Source organism: Globicephala melas, chromosome 15, assembly GCF_963455315.2.
Source record: "Globicephala melas chromosome 15, mGloMel1.2, whole genome shotgun sequence".
In the NCBI taxonomy this organism is placed as follows: Eukaryota; Metazoa; Chordata; class Mammalia; order Artiodactyla; family Delphinidae; genus Globicephala; species Globicephala melas.
This window is the reverse complement of record NC_083328.1, coordinates 44,412,215-44,436,936: the sequence shown is the minus strand read 5'-3', so window position 1 is coordinate 44,436,936 and position 24,722 is coordinate 44,412,215. Positions and strand designations below refer to the sequence as shown.

Here is a 24,722-nt window from a genome sequence, read left to right as displayed (position 1 = left end):
TTAAAAAAATGTTACAGGTACCAAATAAATACTTGTTAAGTAATAAGTGAATGAATAATAAAGATAGCGGAGCCCAGGGCCTCTTCAGTAAACTCTCCCCTGCTATCTTCTCATTCCCTTTCCGGCCTGAAACGTGGGCAGCAGAATGTTTTGCATTTCAGGTCTTTTCTGATTTACCTGTAAAGGTTTAAAGTTTTTGGACAGTAGGCGTTAGAGGAGACAGGGAGAGGGTAAAGAATTGTAAAACAAAGAAAATGTCATTTACCAGATTCCTTTGGAAGAGAGGAGTCTTGACTTAGTGATAAACAATTTGGGGGTAAGAATGAGTGCGGGTAGGTGTGTGGAAAAAACTCCTGAAAAAAACACATCAAGAAACAAGCAGTGGTCTCTGAACTGCCTTTACAGGGTGGGTCCTATTAACTGAAGAACTTTTTGCTTCTGAACGTCATGGTCCCCTGCGTACGCAGGCAGGCGTGGGGATACAGGCCAAGGAAGGGGGCTGGAGGTGACACCCCACCACTACCCTTAGCAGGGGGGCAGCAGCTGGAGTTCCCAGGGGACATCTAGGAAGCGGGGTGGGGGACACTGGTGCTTTGGGGAGAACATAATTGTCTAAGGGGGTATTTTCAGTTATTTGCTCTGAGATGTGCAATGTATTTCCTTCTCTGGTTCCCTAGGAAACTACAGCAATGTTTTCTTTCTGGGGAACCCAAAGGAGTGCTGAGCTCTGTGGCCAAGTGGACACAAAGGAAAAGACACTGTGTCAGCAACCATCCCGGGTACTGGAGGCGAGGAGACAGCTGCCATTTGAACTGTGTCCTCCAACCATGTCACGAGCTCCTGAGCCACGCTTGCATCTCCTCCACTGTACTGGGCTCTGTGAACTTGAACTAGAGCTCCACCAACTACAGAAAACCCGTCTCCATGGCACCTGTGGGAAGAAGACGGACCCTGGCAGGAGGAGATGCAGGGAGAGGGGAGTCTAAGGTCCAACCCTAGATCCGTCCCCACCTGCTGGTAATGTGGAAGCGTGGTTACGGGGTTCACAAAGCCAAGGAGGTATAAGCTTATTCAGCCTTATTATCTAGGAAATGCCCCAGACATCCTCTGTGTAGATGCGTCACCAACAAGGTGCCTTGGAGTCTCTGGCTCCTGAACCTGGTCTGAATCCAGTGCACCACGCAGACAGGAGCCTGGCGGCTGACTGCTGGTTACGGCACCCTCCGCATAACAGGAAGTGATGCAAAATCAAATGGGGCTTTCTAGCTGGCCCAAATCTCAGCCTTCTGCAATAACTAGAGAGAATGGCTTCTTTATGCTTCAATCTCAGTACCTTCAAAATAGGAACAATACCATTTATTTTAGTATACTTAGTTTTATATGGTAATTTGAAGGTAAACTTGAAAGAATGTACCAAGACCCGAATATTCTGGTAAGATGGATGCCTTTCAAATCTAAGGTCATTACTAAGGAATACTTCTTCCTCCCCCTAACACCTTGGTAAAACAGGAGAGGAACTGGGGTATTATTCTACCTTAAAATTGTGAGAACTTGGGAGAATGACAGCCTAAGCAATTTCCCAGCAAATTACTCAGATACCCAGAGGCAAAGCACGGAATGCAAACTCTCTACCAGTCATCGTTGGAGAACGCAATCATGTAAAGCTCTGGATTAAGACAGCCCTGGATCCTCACTTTAGCCCACTCACCACTTAGCTGTGTGACTTTGGCTAAATTATGCAACTCCTCCAGCCTCAGTTTCTTCATCTGTAAAATGAGCTCATGACACCTAACCTACAGCTGTACTAAAAAACGTGAAGCAACGAGCAGAGTGCTGGGGTACTCAGTACCTGGTAACTCCTGCACCGCGATCACGTTCCTTAAAAAGCCCTTTTATTACACATATTGAAAGGCCAGGGTACCTGTGGGCAGCAACTGCAAAAAGGGGAGTTCAAACCATTTTGTGATTTCTTTTGAAACAAATTTTACTCTAGGAAGAGATGTAAAACTCCCAGAATTCTGAAATGAAGGAAAGGAAATATTAATATATTCTTATAGCGGAAAAACAAACTTGAAATGGAAATCCAAGGGAGGATCACAAGGTGATGACTGCTTTTCTTCTATGCTTGTGATTCAGTCTCATTTCCTCTTCACCATTTCTCATGTCTGCAGCATTACCTCTGTGAAGATAAAGAACTGCCCAAGTAACAGCAATATAAAAGATGAGTTGTTTTGTGTTAAAATAGGGGAAGTGAAAGTTGTTTTTTCTTATTTTTTTAGCGAAAGACAACATTCTCAAAGAGATGGGTAGAGTGCTTAAAGAAAAAATAAAACCTTAGGATAAAATATGATTCTTTTAAGGTTATTTCTTCCACTTGATATTTATGTTTGAAAATGGTCCACAAACTGAGTATTTGAATCTAGATGGACCACAGCTCACGCAAGCCTCCATTTGTCTCAGCTCTGCTAATGCACACGCGGGAGAACATCCATCAGTTACTAATAAGCAGAGATTCAGACGCCAACACACAAATCCTTCTCAACATTTATATCCTATCAAGTTGGGAATGTTTCTAAAAGATGTATGTGTGTGCATAGTTTATCTAATAGACTGAAATGGCTCTTATTTCTGTTCTGCCAAATAAAAAGACATTTCCCTGACTATAAATGTGATTTCTTCAGCTCCCAAACTGCACATTTTCTGGACATTTCCTCCTTATGCTTCCTGGCAGGTCTATCCACCATCAAATTCTCCAGGTTTGTCAAAACGTTAATAGCGCCAATTTATATGAAGTGCCTGTGACTTGACCAGAATTCAAGATCAAAGTTAAAGCACACACAAAAATAACAGCAACACTTGAAAACAAGTGAGGATTTGGAAATGGCCACTTTGTCTAGGGCAACACTAGGGCCTCAACTTCCAAAAGGTGCATAAAGTAGTGATATTTAGAAGGTACAGTAAGATGAGTAGGCGAGGGAACCGGGATGGCTCAGAGGACTTAGATTCCAGGGACATCTGGTACCTGGATCTACTTAGTAGCTGCGTGGCCCTGGGCGAGTCACTCATAATTTCCTCGTTCATTAACTGTAGATAGTATCCCCATTTTGGTACATCTTCCACGCTTGCGGAAGGGTCTGGCAAAGTGCCTGGGACGAAGAAGGTGCCTGATAGATGTCAGTGTAAAACGTTTTACGCAACTTGGGGAATCTGGATTTCCACGTCAGATTTCCCAAGTCTGAAGTGTTGACAACTCACTCGAAACGTTTTAAAGTCTGTTCAGGCCAAACAAAGCACATGACCCACCGCCAGTGTGCTCCTGCCGCTGGGAGTCAATGCTGTTCCACGGTTTCTCGGCCCTGGTCCCCGGGTCCCTGCACGTGGTCCTTCAGATGCAAAGGCAAGATTCCAACTTGAACCTCGGCCGCGCTGAGGTTCTACCACTATCCCATCTCACCTTCAGGGTCTCTTCTTTCGAGGCAGGACCCGGCAGATGGGAGAGCTCTCAGGGCTAAACCTCTCCCGGGCTCTGGGACGCAACGGACGGAAATTAGGAGGCAGGACTCACAGAGCTAAAAACTCAAAAAGAAAACGCCTACCACCGCCCGGGTGCTCAGGGATTACCCGCAGGGTCTACAGGTCTGCGCTGGGCGTGTTCCCTGAGGTTAGACTTCTCCGCTGTCATCCGTTCTCCTGTTTCCTCTGCCTCTCCTTCTCCTCCTCAGGCCACTGACCAGGACTTAGAGAACGTGAGCAGGCGCGCGGGGACAGGAGGAGCCTGTCACCGCGGTGCCTTCAGCAAGGGCCTGATGAGCACGCTAGCACGGGCTGCTTGCTTTTTGGGCGTCGTGTGTTCCAGGTAGAGCGTGGAGTCTCGCATCCCTTTGGTCTGCGAGTGGACACAAGGCTGAGCTCCTGCAGCCACGTGACAGAAGGTGGGGACCTGTCCTCTCCTGAACAATACGAGGTGCCAGCAGCCTCCTTACAGGAGACGACACTACCACATGGGCTTCCAGGAGCAGCGGCTGAAGAGTACCCGGGGGCCCAGATGAGGAAGGGAGGGCGAATCAGTGATGAACCTGCCGACAGAGATGGAGCACGAGGGGCCCCCGAGGGGCTGATTACAAAGGACACCCAGCCACATAACCCCTGAAGCCCCAAACAGGCTCTGCCTCATGACAACACCTGTGGCCAGCCTTGTGTGGGTCACATCACAGTCATCTGTACGGGGGCCCATTCCCAGCCCGGCCCGTGTAAGGGCTGGGGCCTCACGGCTGCACAGGCTGACGAGGGCCCATGGAGCTGACACCTACGGGAAAGACCGGCGATAAACACGACAACGACCAAGAGAAGAAAATGGGACTGTGGCTGTGACGGGAGTAAACCGGGTAACGGGGTGGCTGGGGGGCGGGGGGCGCGTGGCACTGGCGTACATGTCAACACTCGCCAAAGGAGACAGGAAGACAATCTCCTGTGAAGATTACTTCCGGTTTTAGAGGGATGAAAACTCTCAGGAAACAAAACATTAAAAAAAAATTACCAGCATTAGGTTATTTCTTTATATTATCATTTTAACATGTAAGTTAAAAGGTAGGAGATTTAAAACTATGCTGGAGACATCAGCTTATTTCTATGACATCAGAGTATGACAGCCTCTGTTAGCCATAAGCACAGATTTTGTGTCATGCTGAAATGCAATTTAAAAATTAAACTCTACCCAGTCTGGTCCTAGCTAACTGAGGATGGCAAGTATAACGCAGGGTAATTGATTTCACGTATCATTCACTGAAAAGCAGTGGAAGCAGGAGTTTGAAGATGACTGTTGTGGTCCAGGTGGAGTTATTACTTGTGACGCCTATAGCTCCGCGCTAGCACGGACTGTGCAGGTATGTTCTGCTGACCAGCAGGCCACATTCAACCACAGTCAGCACAGAACGTGCTCTTTTCCAAGAGGAGCCAGCCTGCACACCTTCAGCTCTTCTGTTTGTCTCTGACATCAGCTGGTGGGATGCACCTCTCTCAACATAAATGCGTATACAGTTCCAGAAGGCTGTGCTACTGGGAGACACTGGCAGGTATAACTGCAAGGGTAACAACAGGAACAGATACCCTGACCCAGGGGTTCTCACATGAGTCCTTCAGGGTCAATAAAGGGGGAGGTGACACTGAGATGACAGCTTTCCGTATTGTCAGAAGCAAACATCGAAACAGACACCAACCCACAAACTGTGATGTGTCCACACAGTGGAGGCTGTTTAGCGATAAAAAGAAACAAATTACTGTTACACTTAACTACATGGATGAATCTCCAAAAGGCATGTGGAGTGGAAGCAGCCAGACCCAGGAGGGTAAATGCCACCTGATCCCATCCCCACCACACGCCAGAACAGATCCACGTAATCTGTAGTTAGAGAGAGCAGATCAGTGCTGGAGAAACTTTCCGGGATGACTGAAAAGTTCGTAAATCTTGATTGGGGTGCTGGTTACAGGGGTGTACACATATGTCAAAACTCATCAGACTGTACTTAAAATGTGTGTATGTCACTGGATGTAAACTATGTCTCAATGAAGTCGATTTAAAAAATTAAATATGACCCAAACCCAAAAAGCTTACACTTACCCATTCTCACAGTTAGTTCACAAAAGAAAGTTGTTTTTAATCCCCCAAATAGAGAAGATATAAAAGACAGTCCTCTATAATTAAAACCTCTATTTTTCTCATTTTAAAGCCCAGTGATGGAAACCTCCTCAGGACTCATTGGGGATCAGAAGACATGCCTTTGGGAACCACTCTTCTCTCCCTCTCTCCCCCCAGACCCCCTTCCCTGCAGCCTACCTCGAGCATCCCTTTAACAAGGATCATGACTGCTTCATCTGGCAATGAACAGACCGGACTGGAGGACTGGAGCTACCAGGTTGGGGATTAAAATGAAATTGGACAGGAAGAAGGAATGATCTAAATAACTAATCAATTCTATCTAAAGCAGGGTGGGTAGGGAAGGGCAGGAGGCAGAGGGAACACGAAGGGTGAGGGAAAAAGCTGAGAGACAGCGCTCTGGGGCTGCCACCCCTCCACAAGCCAGCGTCCTCCTGGGGACCTGTTACCTCAGTCACTGGGGACTTACACCCAACAGGACCTGCGTGTGGCCGAGTCAGCTCAGCGCCTTAAATGAGGCAGATATAAAATATCTATATACCTTATCATCATATTTTCCTTCAAAGAAGATCTGGGACTAACAGAACAGACTTTTCTAAAAATAATACTTTTTACCTTCCTCTTCTTAAAGCCATTGGCTCACCAAGAGAATTCAGTAGCAGCCAAAGTATGACCCTAAGTGTGACTACTTGTTCTAGAAAACATTGCGTGTGCATGAAATAAAGTGATGGAAGGAAAAGGCTGGCATAGTCCATTTTAAATTCAGAACACTAAGAGGAAATAAACAACCAAAAAGCGAAGAAGAAGACAAAACAAAACCCCAAATCCTCATAAAGACACAGTAGCACATTGAACGTCATGAAGGGGATTCCAAGGGTAAAATCTCCCTCATTCCCGACACCTTACGCGGCACTTAGGATGTGGCCGGCACTGCTCCAAGCACTTCACATACAAAAGCTCCCACAGTCCTCAAGCCAACCCAGCCTGCGGCTTTCCTCAGCCCCATTTCACAGATGAGGCACAGTGAGGTCACCTGGAGGAGTAACACTCCCCCAGCACTTTTCAGACAGCTACACTTCTGCTGGAGCCTGGCTACTTTTGTCTATTTTGTTAAGGGCGGGACAGTATATTCCCAGGGTTTCTGGCGGCCAGCAGTATTTAATGAAGTTTCTAGTACTGGGCCCTGATGCTCTGTTGACGGGGTGCTCCACCCGCCACGGGAATGTGAGACCATCAGCCCTCCTCCCTGTAAATGCACAGGGCGGCCCTTCCTACTCGGAGAAGCGGGAATTCTCCAGGCAAATGCTGACAGTCGATTCCTGGTGCTAATGATGGCAACACCTGGGATGAGAACAGAAGGAAGCGGAACAATGACATGCTCTCAGACAGGGCTTCGATCAGTTCAGTGAGGGCCAGCCTAGATTCTGAAAGGTGCCAGACAGTTCCCATATGTGGTTTCTCTAACTTGCCTTTACGGTTGCATCTTCACAATTTTAGCCAGATCGGCATACGGCCAGGTCTATAATTTGCTTGCAACTTTTATTTAAATCAACTCAGTTAAAAAAAATTAAGTATCTTCTTTATTCATGACTTAAGTTCTATGCATGAAATCGATTTAATAGTCATACTTTATTAATACATTTATCTATGGAAATTCTATGTACCAACTAAAATCACTGCATGTCCTCCAGTGCTGTGAGTTCTATGTTTTGAAGAATTCAAATTCTGAACTGGTGAAAGCCAGTCTTTATCCTCTAATTTAAAAATATGGAAATAATACAAACACGCCTTAGGAAACTGTCTCTCAATATGTATAAATGGAACTCTCCACACACACAGTTTCAAATGGCTGACGAAAGAAACTGAGCAGGAATCAGGCATTAGGTCAGGAGGAGCAGAAGCACTGGATCACAGACATGGTGCAACATTTTAATAAGAAATCGCAGAATCTGGCCAAATTCAACCACCAACACTAGCACACAGGAATCATGTCTTCTCAACAGAAACCTCAAAGATATAAATTAATGTGCACGTTTTGTTAAAAAAAAAAATGGGGGGGGGAGCTCAGTAGGCAGAAATAAGAATCTAAAACCTTGATTAATCAGGAAAGTTATTTGCACTGTTTCTCCAGGAAGACTGAAAAGGAGCGCCTGTGCCTAAGGGGAGGGATCCCCCCGAGCCCAGGGGCTCCTCTGAGGTGCAGCCAGGAAGTGGGGAAGCAGCGGGGGCGCGGCGGGGGGGGGCTGGCTTCAGGATCCCTCCGCCCTCCCTCCCCCACAGCAAGCAGCTCACGCTTAGCTGCTTCTACAGTGTTCTTCCTCCTACGAGACTCCCTGACCAAACTGTTCAGCGAAAAAGAAATCTGGAAACCACTGGTGAGGCCCAATTTCCTCACCTTACCAATGAGGGGACTGAAGCTCAGAGAAGGTAAAGACTTTGGGTCACTCAGCAAAGTAGAATCCGAGTCTGAAGAACTCAACACCCAGATTCTGGCGTTTATCTGACCAAAAGCACCTCTAGGAATGCCCCCCGGCAGACAGATACTGGGGACCGTAGTGAACATCATACAACACCCTCGCCTACCCTCGAAAATGAAGAAGTGTGATTAACCATCAATTCCTCGAGGAGGGGATGGCGGCCAGCAGTATTTAATGAAGTGTTATGAGTCAATGGAAGTCAATTAGAAATAAGATGAAGGGGAAGTATTTGGGGAAGTATGAGGTAAGGAAACAGGCACATCTCTTCCTGAAAAGCTGTATAAATCAAATAATGTGTAAACAGATTAGGAAAGCTTCCTAATTACGAACAACAGAAACAAAAACAATGAAAATAGCAGTAGAAATAACAGCAACAGCTATAATGTATCCTTTATTATCTACCAAACACTGGAGTCAGCACTTTATATGCACTTAATATCCCTGTGACATAAATATTATTGTTCCCACTTTTATAGATTAAAGAACTGAACCTAAGCCCATGGTAGGGTGACCAACTGTCCTGGTTTGCCTGGCACCAAACGGGTTCCCGAGGTGTGGAACTGTCAGTGCCGAAAGCAGGAAAATCCTGGGCAATTTGGGGTGGCTGGTGGCCTTACCTGTGGGGCTGGTAGGTGACAGCAACTTCCATGTCAGCCGGACTCCCCAGCCACCACTACCTTCTATGGGATAACTTCCCTCCATGTGCTCCAGCCTAGACTTTCACATACTGGTTTAAAGAAGGGCATGACCAGTATCGTACAAAACAACACGTTCATATGTAGCTTTAGCTCCATTTAGAGAAAAGACAGCACTGCAGAGCCTCGAGCCTCCGTCCCCCAGAAGAGTAAACAAGGGACACTTACCTTGACCTCAAACTCGAAGTGCTCATCCTTCCCTTGGCCGCAGAGGACATAGCGTGGAATACTAATTTTGATGGGGTCCTTCAGGTTGTCTGGATTTGCTCCCAAAGAGCGAGACACCATCCGCTATCAAAGGCACATCAGATGGGAGAACAAAGAGAGAGACCAAGATCACTGCACTGCAAATACCCCGCCCGGCCAGGCGGAGGAAACGCGTTTCAAGCAAAGAAAAGAGCATCAGACCAGTAGAGTTTACTTAGAAAAATGATGGTTTCCTTTGAAAGAGAAACGCTAAGTCTCTCTCATGACAAAAGACCATTTCTTTAGGGATACCATTCTAAAAAGGTAGGGCGAAAGCACTTCCAAATGTTGTTTGGCTTTGATGTTCCTTCCAATTTATAAGAACAAGTGAAAAAAAGGACAGACTACATATCCTGACTCTAAAAAAAAAGTCTGGTATAAACCAGATTCTTTTCTGAAAAGTCTTGATCACTGAACAACTTCTTTTTTCTTCACAGACTACCAGACTGCTGTACGTAAAGCTCTAAAGCTGGAGATTTTATTCAAATGCACTTCATTTTTAACTTCCAGGCATTTTTATAAGGCAGTGTAGTGTGGAAAGCTCTTTCAACCACAATTAAAATGAATCCCCAGTGTTTCCTTTAGGTTCCATCTGATTAATAATCAACTGGGCTCTGACAAATGTCTACGGTCTGGATGGTGGGAAGACGGAGGGGCTTGAGGAATAGGCATTAAAAAAAATTAGAAGGGAATTCTCCTGAGTGTAAAGGGAAGGAAATCTCTGAACAATCCTTATCATTAACACTAACGGAGGGCTTTACGAAACATAAGAAGATGTGTTTTTGAAGCAGTAACAGTAATAAAATAATTAAAATCATATTTATAGTTAGCATCATAATTGTAGTTAGCGTTTATTGAATACATACTATTACCCAGAATGTGCTGAACAGTTTATGTGCATCGTTTTGTTTAATCCTCATGACCCCCCCCAGGAGGCAGGAACCATTATGAACCCAATTTATCAGATGAAGAGTCCCAGGACTCAGAGCCTAGGTAAATTTTAAGAGTTTAGGTAACTTAGAGGTAAGTGGTAGAGTCAGGATTCGAACTCAGGCTAACCGAGAGAGCCCACATGCATCACCACTATACTGCTAGTGTGACATTTATTTATCAATTTATTTTTTAAAACTTTTAATGGGGGTATAATTGATTTACAATGTTGTGTCAGTTTCAGGTGTAGCGCAAAGTGATTCAGTTATAAATATTTTTTCATACTCTTTTCCACTGTAGGTTATTACAAGATATTGAATATAGTTCCCTGTGTATGCAGTAAATCCTTATTGTTTATCTATTTTATATATAGTGGTGTATAGCTGATAATCCCAAACTCCCAATTTGTCCCCCCGCCCATTTTCCCCTTTGGTAACCGTAAGTTTGCTTTCTCTGTCTATGAGTCTGTTTCTGTCTTGTATATAGATTCATCGGTATTATTTTTTAGATTCCACATATAAGTGATAGCATATTTGTCTTTCTCTGCCTGACTTACCTCACCCAGTACCTTTCATGAAATTTTAAAGTAAGTCCATCCACCTGAGATAAACTGAGCTAACATATACAGAATTTAAGAAGACGGAAAACCCATGGTTATACAACTAAACTCACTGATTTGACCAAAAAGACAACAGGGGCAACAAGCTCCCTTTCCCTCAGGCAGAAAGGGGTCCTGGACCCTTGGATCCTCGGCCAGGGGTAGCATGGATGGTCCAGGTTTGCTGCGCATGGGAAAGCTCAGGGCTCTGGATGACATGGAGGCACGTGACTTGCCTCAGGTGGCGGCTCTCATCAAGCTGACAGTGTAAACACACTGGCACGATATGAAATTACCAAAGCCTTTTAGAGCATCTTACTTTTTCACTGCGTGGCTGGTTACCCCAAACAAGAACCATTCCTTTTATTGCAGTGGTGCACCTGTTTAGCTGTCCTTGGTGTCAAAAAACCATAGCGGAAATCCCTAAAAAGAGAGTTTCTCGATACGTGTATTGCCAAAGACCTTGCAATCCACTAAGAGTACTATTTCCAAATTACTATGAATGTAGACATCTCCCGAAACATGGGATATTTTTATCTATTTGAAGGTGAAAAGGCAGAGAAATAATCTAGTGCTTTTATTTATTTTCAACAAACATATTTAATGTTAAGAAATGTCTCTGACCTCAAAGCCCATGGTTTGGCTATGCAGTCCTCTGCTGCCTTAGCTCTGAAACCTTCTATGTCATGCTTGTAACTGTATTTTTCAAGTAGGAACATAACCTCTCTTCCACATGTGACACAATCACCTGGGAACTCCACTGCTACAGTGCGAGCGCGTGCGTGTGTGTGTGCGCGTGTGTGTGTGTGGAGTTGGAGTGGAGAGCTGTGGTGTCTGGAAGCGCAAAGGAGCTTAGAACAACCTCAGCAGAAGGGCTGCCGCTGTCAGGCTTTTAAGCAAGAACCGGTAACACTAGTTTAGAAGACCCACTCCCAGATCCTCCCTACAGGTTAGAACAACAGGCCCTTGTGGCAGCTGACTGGGTGAGGAGCTCTCTCTGCACAGCTGCGGGCTACCCGCTAAGGGGCAAGAAGGGGGAAAAGGAGGAAGGAAGAAGAGCAATTAAATTGTTCCCCTTCAGGCTCGGTCGACACACAGCGTGATAAACCAGAGCAGTGCTGTTAGTGCCGCTGGGCTAGAACAAAGCCCTAGGGGTCTGGTGCTCCTAATGGAGAGGCAGCAACCCCAGCTAGGGGACGGGAAAGCCTCATGGAGAAGGGGCTCTGCAGCCGGGTACACAAGGATGAATAGGAGTTTTCCAGGAGGAAGAGAAGGCTCGTTCTGGCAGAAGAAAGGGTGCCCTCGCTATAAACCTTTAGTTCACTGAGGAAAGTAAAGAAATACCTGGGCCGATGTTTGGCACAGAGTAGGTGCAGAGAGGAGGGGGGATGGGGAGAGAGGGAGAGGAAAAACTGTTCCCCTCCAATCGATTAGGAACAGTGTGTTACCACATGTGTTTATCGGTTCTCGACAAGGTGCAGAGGACAATACCAACACGTTTAACACACTTGGTGGATTCTCCACCACTGTCTGCTTCCCTGAAGCAACTGCAGAAGAGGGACTTGGATTCCACATGGCCGTCACCTGGAGGAGACTCAGAATTCAATCCGAGCTTTCGGAGCTGGTCTCTGACGGACAGTCACCCACCCTCTCTGAACCTCCATTTTGTCGTCAGTGGAAATGGGCACGATGTTTCCCAAATCTCCTCTATGTAGCAGGAACCCAACTGTGACCAAGGCCGTGTCCCGCCCTGTGGGACAAGTAAACTGATAATTACAGCAGGATGAGAAAGTTATGATGGGGGTCACTGAGTGAAAAACATATACACTGATATTGCTATACAAATACTGTGAACTTCCCTGAGGAAGAGCTGCAGTCAAAACCGCCCAGGTACACTGTTAACCAAGCAGTGGAGACTTAACTTTCTAAACACCTTTCCCTATAGGCGCCCTTAGGATATACAATCAAACATCGATGTCTTTTACTGAGCGCCAGCTATGGACCATACACAGGGCCAGGTCCTGGGAATACAAAGTAACTCTGACAAAGTATCTGTAACTTCTAAGACCTTTAGTTTTTCTCAACTGCATTAAGTTTTAAACAAAGACAAGGTTTTTCTACTCCAGATGGATTATACGCTAACATTAGCAAACACTACCTTAACCTTCTTTTCTCATAGGTCAACTTTCAAAGGGGGTTAAGACTGTAACTGATGGTCTGGTTATCACACAGGCATTTTAAGACTAGAAAGTTCTCTAAGAATGCGTAATTGTGAAATCAATTGCTAATGAAAAGAAAGTTGTTTGATGCATAGGCTTATAAATCCCTTACAGAAAAAAATCACTGCCTTTGGTAATTTAACTGGGTATATGAATTACGTAGAGACCAGTTACCTAGGAGAAACTGGATCTTATTATGTAGCTCGCCTAAATCCAGGACGGCCCTTTACATCCCAGCACACGCACGTGTACCTCAAGAAACGGTTCTAGGTGGTACACAAGAGCCACTGCTCCATTCAGGACCGGACAGGGAAGAATAACTGAACCCATGGCTGAGAAGAGGATATTTCTCTTCATTATTTTGCACATTGGGGATTAGAAACATTGTCAGAGTTCCCACATCTGGGACCACAGTTTACTTCAATCTCACTGATTTCACAGTTAACTAAATATTCACAGGTGTAGAGAAGTGAACACCTGCAGAAATGAATAACTGAAGAATAAGCCAGGGATCTGAAGACATTTGAGCAAAAGTATAGAGAAAAATGAAGAGTATGTGCTTCCACCAAATCACTGCTGCAACGTAATTTTTAGACACTATGTTCTGAAGTCAATTTGATGAGAAATGTCGAATTCTCAGGATATACTGTGAAAGGTTCCTGACGTTCTCCTAAACTATGTTTATGTTGGGCAGGAAGGAAAACTAACATAAATGTCTCCTAAATTTATTTTTTATTTAAAAGGAGCTATATTTTGAATATCTTGAGATTTACAGTGGACAAGCAAATGTGTGCTGTATCATATATCCCATTATTTATGAGAGTTTTTAAATTTCTGTGGAATTATTTATTTTGGAATCAGTCACAGTTTCTTAAACTTGGAAGGGGAAGCTGGTGACACATCATGCTAGGAGGTAAAGAAACATGAAAGGCTGTATGTCTGGAAGCACGTCTCGCAGGAGATCTGGATAAATATGTAGGACAGGTCAAGGAATTTCAAATGCACCACAGAGTGGCTCTATTTAGAAATAAAGAGTCAAGGAAAAGTACATAATTAGTAACTTGGATTACATTCCTGTACATAAGAAGTATCTTTTAGGGACTTCCCTGGAGGTCCAGTGGTTAAGACTTCGCCTTCCAGTGCAGGGTGTGTGGGTTCGATCCCTGGTTGCAGAGCTAAGATCCCACATGCCTCGCAGCCAGAAAAACAGAAACATAAAACAGAAGCAATACTGTAACAGAGTCAATAAAGACTTAAAAAATGGTCCTCTTTAAAAAAAAAAAATCTTTTAAAATAAGATACAGAGAAATATTTTTCTGATAGCTTTTAACAAAACAATGTCCTGTGTCAACAAACTCACTATTTTTCCCGTGGTGTGGAAATATTATAGTCCAGTCCTCAGCCTAAAGAAGCAGACAGAACACAGGCTACGTTTTGAATATTCGGATTAGAATCTTCTCTTCCTACTCAGGCTGTCTCCTTCAAAAGGAGCAAATTAAGAAAATTAATAGGAAGCAGCATTAACATCCACTAGGATCACTGTCGGCACTGCAGAGGGCACAGAGTGAACCGATTCCAAAGGGAGTCATCAACATTCTCCCCTAAATGCTCTAATTACATACCAGATGGCTGAATTCAGTATATGCTTTAACCATGACAAGGTCAGGGCTCAGGACGGCCGTCTGATCTCTTAGCCAAATATCCAAGCTTTGCTTCTAAAATACAGGCAAACCTGGGTTTTTATCAGATTTAGCAAAAACTAGTAATTCCCCTTTCTCTGTTCCCAGCATAGCACATATTTCTAATCCCTCTTTTTTCAACCACACATGCCACAGTAATAGTTCTAATTAGAGCTATTTGCATCAAGCACCTACTATGACCCAGCAGTTTGAAAATGGGGGTCTGGGGCAGAGATGGTGAGGACCCATCACCTTCTCAAATACGAGCCACGTCACAGGAAATGGGGCATAAAGGTAACCTGTGCGAGCAGATGTACGTTACAAATGTGGCAAAAAGCCAAGACATGCTTGCATTCCTCTCCAGAAGGCGAAGCCAGCCTGTGCTGTGAAGGGACCGGGGCTAGTCCCACACCGCCTTTGAAGGCTTAGTACCAACAACTGACCTGGATTTGCTAAGACACGTGGCACACCTACCTGCTCCAGGTCAGGGTCAGGACTTAACAACAGCCCGACATGTACAACCACCATGAACTGCATCTCATTTTAAAGTGACTTTAAAAGACGCACGTCAGGAAACAGAAATATGGGTTTTCAAATAAAGGAGTATTTCTTTCCTTTTGATATGTATCTATATCTATATGTTATCAAGGATAAATTACCCAGAAAATGACAAACTGTGTTGGATATAAATGCTTGTGGAATATCCTGAGTTTACTGGCCTTCCAGTAAATTCGAATCTGTGATTCTCACTAAAAGTAGATTATTTCATCCATGTAGATCTGAGTTGACTGATCAACATTGTTTCAAGGTTTGGAAATACTGAATGATCTGATGAATGTTTCAGCCTGAAGCTATTAAAAATGTCCCCATCTTTCTCTAGACCAAAAAGAACTTCAATGGTCATCGTCTCTGGATAACCCATCGTTAGATGGATGATTTAAAAAAAGACTAAATAACAGGTCTAGTACGAATGTGGCGGTAGCTGTCATGTGGCTCTCGTTACCAAACATGAGTCTAGGCAGTTGAGGACCTGAGGAGGGAAAACCAGCTGATCTCCCTCCTGGTTCTACAATGTCTTTAATGACCCAAGAAAAATACCACTCATCGTCACTCACTGACTTCTGCTGAGCCCTAGTTTTGGTTCAAACTGTACTAATTTCTCAGGTCCAGGCAAAACTGAAGTGGGGGTAGGGGACTGGTGGAGATTCTCTTTCTCAGGTTTCTGTAGAGCATATTGTTTAATCTTCCAACTAAAGGAGCAACTTCGAGCACACAAGGTTATCTGTACTGTACTGCCACAATGATTATACCCAGGCGTTTCTTCTGTAAGAGCTAAAATGTAGAGAGCAAAAAGGAGACATAAGGCGTACGAAGACACGATGGAATGGCAAAGAAACTTGTAAGGCAATTCTTGAAAAACAAAACTCATAAAAAGAGAAATAATAGTTAATGTCTAGAAATTCCAAGAAAAAAGTTACAAGTCAGAAAAAAAATCAATAGTTCTTCCAATCAAGTATTCATTCCTATGAAAAAAACAAATCAACAACAAAAAAATGTATTCAGGCAATGTCAAGAATAACCATGACCAGAAGGTGACTCTGGCATTGTGGAAAGAACATACATTCTGGAGTAAGGTCTGGGTTTGAGTTCCAATTCCCAATCAGTGATCCTTTCAGATACAAAATGGAAATCGACAACAATTCGCCCATCCTGGGAGGATCACTGTGGGGCTCCAAAGAAACAATACACAGGAAAGAACTCTGCATGCTGTAAACCACAATATAAAGGGTGGTCAGGGCTGTTACCGCTGCAGTCCACTGCATCTTCAGCAACAGAAGGGTTTAACAAGATGGCAGAAGAAGAAAACGTGAGTAGTGATTTATAATAGAATCTCTTTCCTTCTCACCCAACTGTATTCCGTTCCGTTCCTTATAAAGGAGGTTTTTTAAAAATTACAAGGGTGCATCCTTAAAAAGAGACTGGACGGTGTGGTTTGGAATCTGTGTTGTGTAAGAACCAGCAGGGGGACCAAAGAGTGTTGGAGGTAAAGAAGAAAACCCCGTTGGGGCTTCCCTGGTGGCGCAGTGGTTGAGAGTCCGCCTGCCAATGCAGGGGACGCAGGTTCGCGTCCCGGTCCGGGAGGATCCCACATGCCGCGGGGCGGCTGGGCCCGTGAGCCATGGCCGCTGAGCCTGCGTGTCCAGAGCCTGTGCTCCGCAACGGAAGAGGCCACAGCAGTGAGAGGCCCGCGTACCGTAAAAAAAAAAAAAAAGAAGAAAACCCCGAGGAGGTGAGAGAGAGCGCACTGTGTTCTTGGAAGGGCTGTGATGTAACACAGTTGTGAAACAGACTTGTTCTACTCTGTGACTGAGGGCGCCACAGACGGACGGACTGCAGATGGAGGCCACATTAAGGAAGACTATGGAAACGACGGTCTAACGAGAGCAGATCCCAATGGATAAACTGCTTCAGAGGCAGGTGATGATCAGCCTGTGGAGGTGTCAAGCAAAGACTGAACTGGAAAATAAGTTCAACTAGTAACTAGGACTCAGTACTTCCAGAAGGGAGAGGTCCTACAGGTTTGATCTGAATTTATCTTCACTAGAACCTTGGGAACCCTGACCCAATGCATCTGGGTGTGGTCCCAATTCTCTCTCCCTTGTAGCCGTAGGAGGAGGAGCAGATATTCTTGCCATGGCTTCGTGGTGAATGGAGTGTGCGCTGCCTTTTGCCCCTTGACTTTGGACTTGCATGTGTCACTTGCGTTGGCCAAGGGGATGTTAGCAGACATGACGCACGGTTGCCTTTTTGTGCTTCTGTCATCGACATGATACAGCCACTGCCCCTTCCACGTAGATCCAAAATGAGGCAGGTGGTGCAGACCGAACTAGCTGACCTGCAGATGACCTTAGCCTAAAGCAGAGCTGCCTCGATTTACTTGCAAACCATCAGTGAGGAATAAAAGCTTTTTCTTGTTGCGTCACTACAATTTCGAGGGTTGCCTGCTATTTGGCAACAGCTGACTGATAGGACATCACAAAAAGTACGTTAGGGAAGGAAGCAGTATCAACTAAAGGGAACAGTGGAAGCTGTGTAACTAAATTAACAAGACGACCTCATGAGAAACTGGTCTGTCCAACAAGACCATCTGAGAAGCACTAATAAAAGTGCTCTAATCTATTTATCATTCAAAGCTGTAATTCATCACTCGTCTAAAGAATGTAAATAAAAATTACTGTAATTACGACCACTGGAAGGCGTAAGCATTCTCTCCAGAGGATGCACACACATTTTTTTAAGTAATGGGAACAGGGAGACAAACTGTTTTGAAATGTTTTTCAACAAAGACGAAATAAATTCACCCTGCCAACCACAAGTCTGCACAACAGGCAGCTGTGAGCAAAATGGATTTTAATCAAATTCAGATGAAATCACTGTTTCAAAAGGCCTCAAAGAGGTATTGTCTAGAACGCATTAACAAGCTTACGCCTATATTACGACAGTGCAAGATGCCACATAATAAAGTGTGTATGAATCTATTTCTTTCTGATACAGGAACTCGTTACAACTGAGAAGACGGTACTTCAGGCTGGATGCTGAGGCTGCCACGCCTGCTCCGCTGCCGCAGTGTCCCGGCTCAGAACCCGAAAATGAGCCCGTGAGCCAGAGAGGCCCTAGGACTGAAGCCACGGAGGACAAGGGCACGCACACCACTCCACTGGCTTCTCCAGGCATCATGACCACCTTAATACTCACTTCATGATGGCAAATCAAATTCTCATATCAGGACCGTATTTGATCTCAAGGTAAAAAGTATGCTTAGGTGAAAAGAAGTGACACGTGAAATCTGAACTGCCCAGAGGCAGCTGCTTCTGTTTTGTAGTGAGAGCAGAATGCAGCCCTCACCTCGGGCCACTTGGACCGTAAAGCAGACTGAACAAGTCATAACCGATAATATGATCTGTATGCAATGCCCACTTTCGCTGTGTGCTCCATCTACGGACAATATTAAAGAACATCATTGATAACACAGTAGGATTCTGCTTCTTCACCTATGAGGACGAGCAGGTCTGTCTGTTTAATACGTATCACGCTGTTAAAATTTTGAACTGCTTATGTACTGTTTCCTTTCCAACCAAGGCATCCCTCTGCTGACATCTTAAACTTCACTCTCTCCACTCTTCATGATCATTCATTCCGTTCTTCTTATCAAGAACACACGAGAAAATACTCAATTTAAATTAGGGGAAATATTATTGATAAGATATTAGAAGACTACTGTGGTTCATTTTGGAAATTTTTTCTGTGGTAGAAGGTCCACCAGCCAAGCATGTGACAAGCGAACTGACTGTAATCATGTCCTTACCGCAGACTCAAAAGCCTCCACGTGTAAGGCAATAGGGTGCGTGTATGTGTGTGTGTGTCTGTGTGTATTGGGGGTAGAGGGTGTTGCTGAAGAGGTAAAAAGGGCTTCACATGAAAAGGGAAAAACACTTGAATTCTATCACCTCAAAAAGACAAAAAGCTCCGCTTGGCCACCGCAAACCAGGCTGCCGCCAGCAGTGTGGACCCTGATGCACTCTCCCGGGTCCTGCCTCTCCCCGCTCATGTCCCCAGAACCTGGGGAGAGGAAAACCAATGCTGGAAATTTGGAGCAAGTTCAGTAGCTTGTTGTCGGCGCTGATGGGGAAGAGAGGGAAGACCTGCATTTCCTGACCAAAGGGAGACGGACAGTTCCTGGAAGGGTCAGCCCTGGCACTGGCCCTATCACGGACGAGGAACAGAAGTGAAGGGGGGCTACAACATTATATTGCACGTTATGTAAATATCTGACCAGAACACAAAGTGGCCCCCGCAGGCCAGGCCTTAGCGGAGGCCTTAGCGGAACGGCCGAGTCGCTAAGCGCGGACGCACTGCAGCGCAGCTGCCGTGACCCTGGCTGAAGTGAAGGACAGGGGGAGGTGGCTCCTCCTGAGACTCTGGAAGCTAGTAGGACATTCATAACTGAGAAACAGGAGAAGGTGTGCGGAGCAACCCAGGGTCAGATGCAGTAAAACACCAGTACAAAACGTGTAACCCGACTCCGCATAGGAATGTGAACAGCAGCGGGGGCAAAGGAAGGGGTCAACCAGAGAAGGGAGAGATTTCTGAGAGCCCAGCTTCAAGCCTCTTTCCAGGAGGAGGGCAGCCGGCTCCTGGGTGGTACCGGTGGGGAGAGGAGCCCGACCTGAGGCAGACACGGCCATGAGTTGCTCTCAGAAGCGAGGCCAGCAGGCCCCCGTGGTCGGAGGTGAAGGAGGGTGAGCCAGCTGAGAGGCAGGCGGGAGGGCCGCCAGGGAAGCGCCGGATGCCATCGACGTGGTCTCTATCTGATAAGATAGCGCACGGCAGCCTGGGAAGTTACACCGGGGCTAAGAGTCTCTCTAGGAGAGGACCACCAAAGCTCAGAGGAAGGCCTGGCACACTGGGGGCATGTGGCCCAGGGGAAGGGCAGTCAAAGCTAAGCCAACGAGGGAGGAGCTGAAGTCACAGGCTGGAAAGGAACAGTCCAGAGTCTGAAGGGAGGAGGGAAAAGGCAATGCCCTGAAGAAGACCCCACAGGGCAGGGGCGCTGCCTACATCCTACGTGTTACAGGGAGGGGAGGGCGCTGTAAACCCCCAGGTCCTCCAGGGAAGCCTGATGTGTCACTAACGTGCTCTGCGGCAGAGCTGTCCCAACCTTGGCCAACGCGAGGACGTCGAGAGGGTCACTGCCAGACCAGACAGACACCTTTTCAGGCAGCACAAATCCGCCTGCCAGTGTCCAGCAGAAATAGACTCCAAGGCACATAAGCACAGGTCGACACGAGCACAATGTGAAATGCTTCCAGCACCTCACAAATAATGAGGACCCGATTTACACGGCTGACGTTCAAGAAAGTGAAGCAAGGTGGTGATAAAGATACTTCACCAGTGCTCTACTATCACCTATTTTTAGTTCAGTGGCGATATTTAAAATATTTACATTTTCAATTTATAGAGGCCTGCATTTTTCCCGCTTCAGATCAGTTAGCTACACTGAGATAGACATAGCCCTGGATGACTTTCATCATGTTTATTTTATGAAAGATCTCAAAAAATACGTGGAGTATTTTCACAGGTCTCCTCCCTAGAGCCTCGTCAAGTGTGCGATTAGGCACAGAGCCTCGTCCTGAGAGGTGAGGGTCAGCTTCCAGACCTCAGGGGCCCCATTGCGGCCGCCCTCCGGACACAGGTGCTGGTGAGCAGCTGAACATTCTGGGCTTCCTGAGGGTGCTGGGCGACACTGCTTCCTGAATCTGGTGGGTGTGAGTTTCGGGAAGAAGACGAGTTTGATGGTGGATGCTGTTTTCATCTCTGCGACAACAAGACACCTGAATTCACTTAAAGCTCGGCACCTGACCACATCAAACCGTGTCCCTGGAGGCGGCGAGCTCGGAGAGCCGCTCTGAGGGTAGAACACACCGTCTTCCCTCACCAGGGCGACGTGGGTGTTGAGAAGGACCAGCGGCTGGCAGTGGCCTGGGCCAGAGCCACCCTCGACTCTGACCGCCGTGTACAGCAAGAGCTGAACCTCCACCAGAGACGGGGCGTCCACGTCCAGGTTTCCGTGAAGGAAATAAATCAGGTCGACCAGGTATTCTGGAACCTGGATGACAACTGAACTCCGTTCACCAAAACTAAATCAGGGATTTCCGCCTTCCAATCAAGGGAAAGCTGGACCAGATCTTGCTGGAACAAAGGATGGCTGGCGCAGGCGGCGGCATCGGCCTTGGACGTCAGGACACACAGGAGGTCCCAGCACATCTACCGACAGAGGTGTCTGCTGTAGGTAAGCGCGGTGAGCAGGAGACTCTCTGCAGAGCCCAGGAGTGAAACGTTCTGCCCACCAAAGCCGATCTGAACCTCCTGTAGCCCAGAGAGGGGCAGAGCGCGGAGCAGACCCACGGAGGCTGGGGGATTCAGAACCAGCGCGCACAGGGCTGAGCGGAGCAGCAGCTCACACGCGGGCCAGGGGGCGGGCTCCCCGCAGCTGGCGACAGCGAGCCAGTACACACGCTGGGCCTCACTCGTGTCGCCCGAAGTCCTGGTAGGGAACCGGCCACCAGCTCAAGGAAGCCTTTCAAAGGGCACTCTGGAAGCTTCAGCATTTGGTCTGGGAATCGCACGAGCGTCTGCTTAAGCACAGAGCCCATTCTGGTACCTTCCACCTCTAGGCAGAAGACGGAGCCCGGCGAGGAGCCTGGAAAGTCGGCAGCTGTGGCTCTGTAGGGCACCAGGCCCCCTGCCCGCCCGACGGCCCCTGACCCTTCCCTGCTGCTGCCAACCTGAGCTTCTTCGGGAAAAGAATGAGCTTCTGGTGACACCCCGGGTGCCTCCAAGAGCGTGTCCAGGGGTAAGAGTTTCAGAAACGGCGGCCTCACGATGAGTGCTGCTGCACGGGAGGCGAGCCCCCAGGGTCCCACAGGCTCCCCGCGTGCCCGCCCACAGCAGGTGGCTACTGGTGTCTCTGTAAAGGTCCGAGACCCGCTGGTAAAAAGAGCCCAACCCGCTGCTTCCCTCTGGCCTGACACTCACGGGTGACCCCAGAGAGCTCACTGCCTTGGCCACCACCTCCTCCCTGGCTTCCTGCTCCCGGCAGAGCTCGGAGGCCGGAGCCCTCGGGGGGGACGCTGTGGCTTGAGACACTTTCAGAGAGAACGAGGCAGAGGAGCTGGCTCTGCCTGGTCTGCTCGCTCCCGCTGTGCACGGACGCTTCCTGGGATGCGCACTGCAGCCAAGTCCAGCTGGACGTGACCCCCGGGCTGTGTTCACCTTCAGGGGTCGTCGGTTCACTGAAATTTTCTGACTCACCCTGAAAATGTCCCTCACCGCTGGTGCTGCTTTCGCTAAGAAAAGAGATTTTAGTTAGATCGACGTGTTCTGGTTGAGAGCCGCCCCGTGACAATCGCTGCTGTGCGACGGCTCGGGCTCCGAGGGCTGAGACCCCCGCTGGCGGGCCCCTCCGCCTGGCGCTGAGGAGGGGGCAGAGGGACCTGAGACGCTCCGGGTCGCGGGCCGGATCCAGTGGTGGTTCTGGTCCACCTTCCTCCTCTCCTCTCGGCTGGGGGCGTCAGTGACTTCTCTGGACAGCAACGGGGCAAGAGAGCTCTTCTGTCAAAAACAGGTGAGATGGGGCTGTGGCACCTTTTGTGATTCTTTTCCACATGAAGATTCTTGCGGGCATTGGTTTTCATCGTGTGGATTAATGCAGAGGCTCAATCGAAAGCCTAAGCCATTCGTGTTGACTGATTCATGATTTCAGAAGAGAGGACCTGATTCACACGCAAAGCATCCATTTCCATATTTCATCTTATACATCGCCAGCTATTTTGGTCAAAATACGTTGTAGGGGATTGATCCACAGTATTTTATTTACTCTAAAATAAACCTTAAGACCTTTGATGCAATTTTCCAATGGGCAAGTAAGAGTAATCGGGGCAGACAATGCAAATCAGAAACTGACAAGTATTCCAACGTCATGCATGTTTCTCTGGCCTCTTGGTTTGTTTCACTGGAATCCTTCATTGTAAATGCCCCGCTGAGATCGTCATAATGATATCTACAAACCAGCACCATGTAAGGTTCACTGCCAGCCTGCTACAGACCAGGCAGGTGGACACAAAGAAATGAAAGGCAATGTCCTTCTCTTCACAAGGTTACCTGCTGAGGAAATGGACGTCCACAGGAAGACAGTGTCATTCCTGGATGGTTGGGATGGAGGGCCATGGGGTGTCCCATGGGACACCCACCCCTCCGCCGCTCGCTCTGTTCAGTGATGTAAGATTTCCACCACCTCGTAGTTCTGCTTCTTTGCTTTTTAATTTGGGAGTGTATGTAAGGACAAGTCCCTCAGCGGAGGAAAATACAGATAAAGCCTTACAAATCGTATGCCCAAACAAACCTTGGTTTGACAACCCACCAGAGAAATAAGCTACCCAACCAAGAGTATCTCCTCTGCACCGTTGCCAACGCGGTCGATAGAACACGCAGGGTTTCTAAAACCTCGAGAAGTACCCAGTTTCATTTCCAAACCCCCCATCTGATTCTGATTATATAATTCAGCCTTTTAAATGCAGACCAAGGGAAAGGATACTGCTACGAATGAGAAACTGGGCAAAGGGCCTCTACCACAGCTACACGCCATTCGAACAAAGTCAAAGTAGTTTGCAAAAAGAAAAAAACAACACAAAAAAACCTAACAATAAATAAATAAAGCAGTTTGCAACCAGCAGGATTCCATTTAATTTTAAGTCATATAATAGCTTGCCTTGCTTATTAGCCATTAATCTCACTGGGACCTTGAAATTCTAATCACGCAACTAAACATTAAGAAAATTTAATCACACAAGCATGCTGTAATTTAAGGCAGCCCTATCAACCTGAAAAGTCATTACCTACCTCATATTTTAGCTTACGTTGAACGGTGCCATTGTGAAGTTTCTCATTATCCTGAAAAGAAAATAAAAGCCCTCTATATTAAACTATAGCATGTTCATAAAGAGGGAAAAAATGATTTGATTACAATATTTATGAGAACAAAATTCTAAGGAAACATACTTGTCATTCCACAATGACAACCCTTCTTGAGAACTTATATTCCCAAGGTAAACGGGACTCTATCGATACATCTGCCTGTAAGGGAACTGAACCATTTATTCCTAATCTTAAAATTCGAAGAACAATTTTAAAGGCAAATTTCCTTAGGACACTTCTTAATTTGCAGGGTAGAAATGAAATGACTTTATTTTGATAAAAATCAGCTTGTCACAAGTATGTATCTTCTCAAAGGCAAAATTATATTTCTACTTGGGATAATTTATCGAGTGAATTTAAATACTTATGGAAATTGATTATATTTTTGGAGAAAACAGAAAGGTGTTACGTGTAGAATTTTTATAAATCAAACAAAGTAAATAAAGCACTTCAGGAAACTTCATACTCACTCAAGAATTTCCCCCAGAAGTTCAAAATTTTAAAATAAAGTTACTCTTGAATTAATACTATTTATAAACTGTTAAGCTCCACCCGAGCAATATTTAATATTTCTACAGCATTTTGCATCTCAATTTTCTGAGAAACAGTACATAAAAGACCCCCCCACCCCCGCTCCTTACTGAAAGGTCATCTTGAAAACGAATAACCAGATCACCTGCTCCTTCACTCA

The 24,722-nt window shown here is 46.3% G+C and overlaps 1 protein-coding gene and 1 pseudogene across 3 annotated transcripts in view; both read right to left on the bottom strand.

Moving 5' to 3' along the window:
- KIF16B (kinesin family member 16B) overlaps positions 1–24,722 on the bottom strand; it is a 275,553-nt gene that overhangs the window by 76,828 nt on the left and 174,003 nt on the right. For all 3 annotated transcript variants that reach the window (XM_060285362.1, XM_060285363.1, XM_030872530.2), the window contains 2 exons: positions 23,957–24,007; positions 8,994–9,116 (listed from right to left, as the gene is read on the bottom strand). In XM_060285362.1, coding sequence (XP_060141345.1) covers positions 8,994–9,116; positions 23,957–24,007 — 174 coding nt within the window. The remainder of the gene's footprint in view (positions 1–8,993; positions 9,117–23,956; positions 24,008–24,722) is intronic.
- Positions 20,646–23,284, bottom strand: LOC138842326 (uncharacterized; annotated as a pseudogene).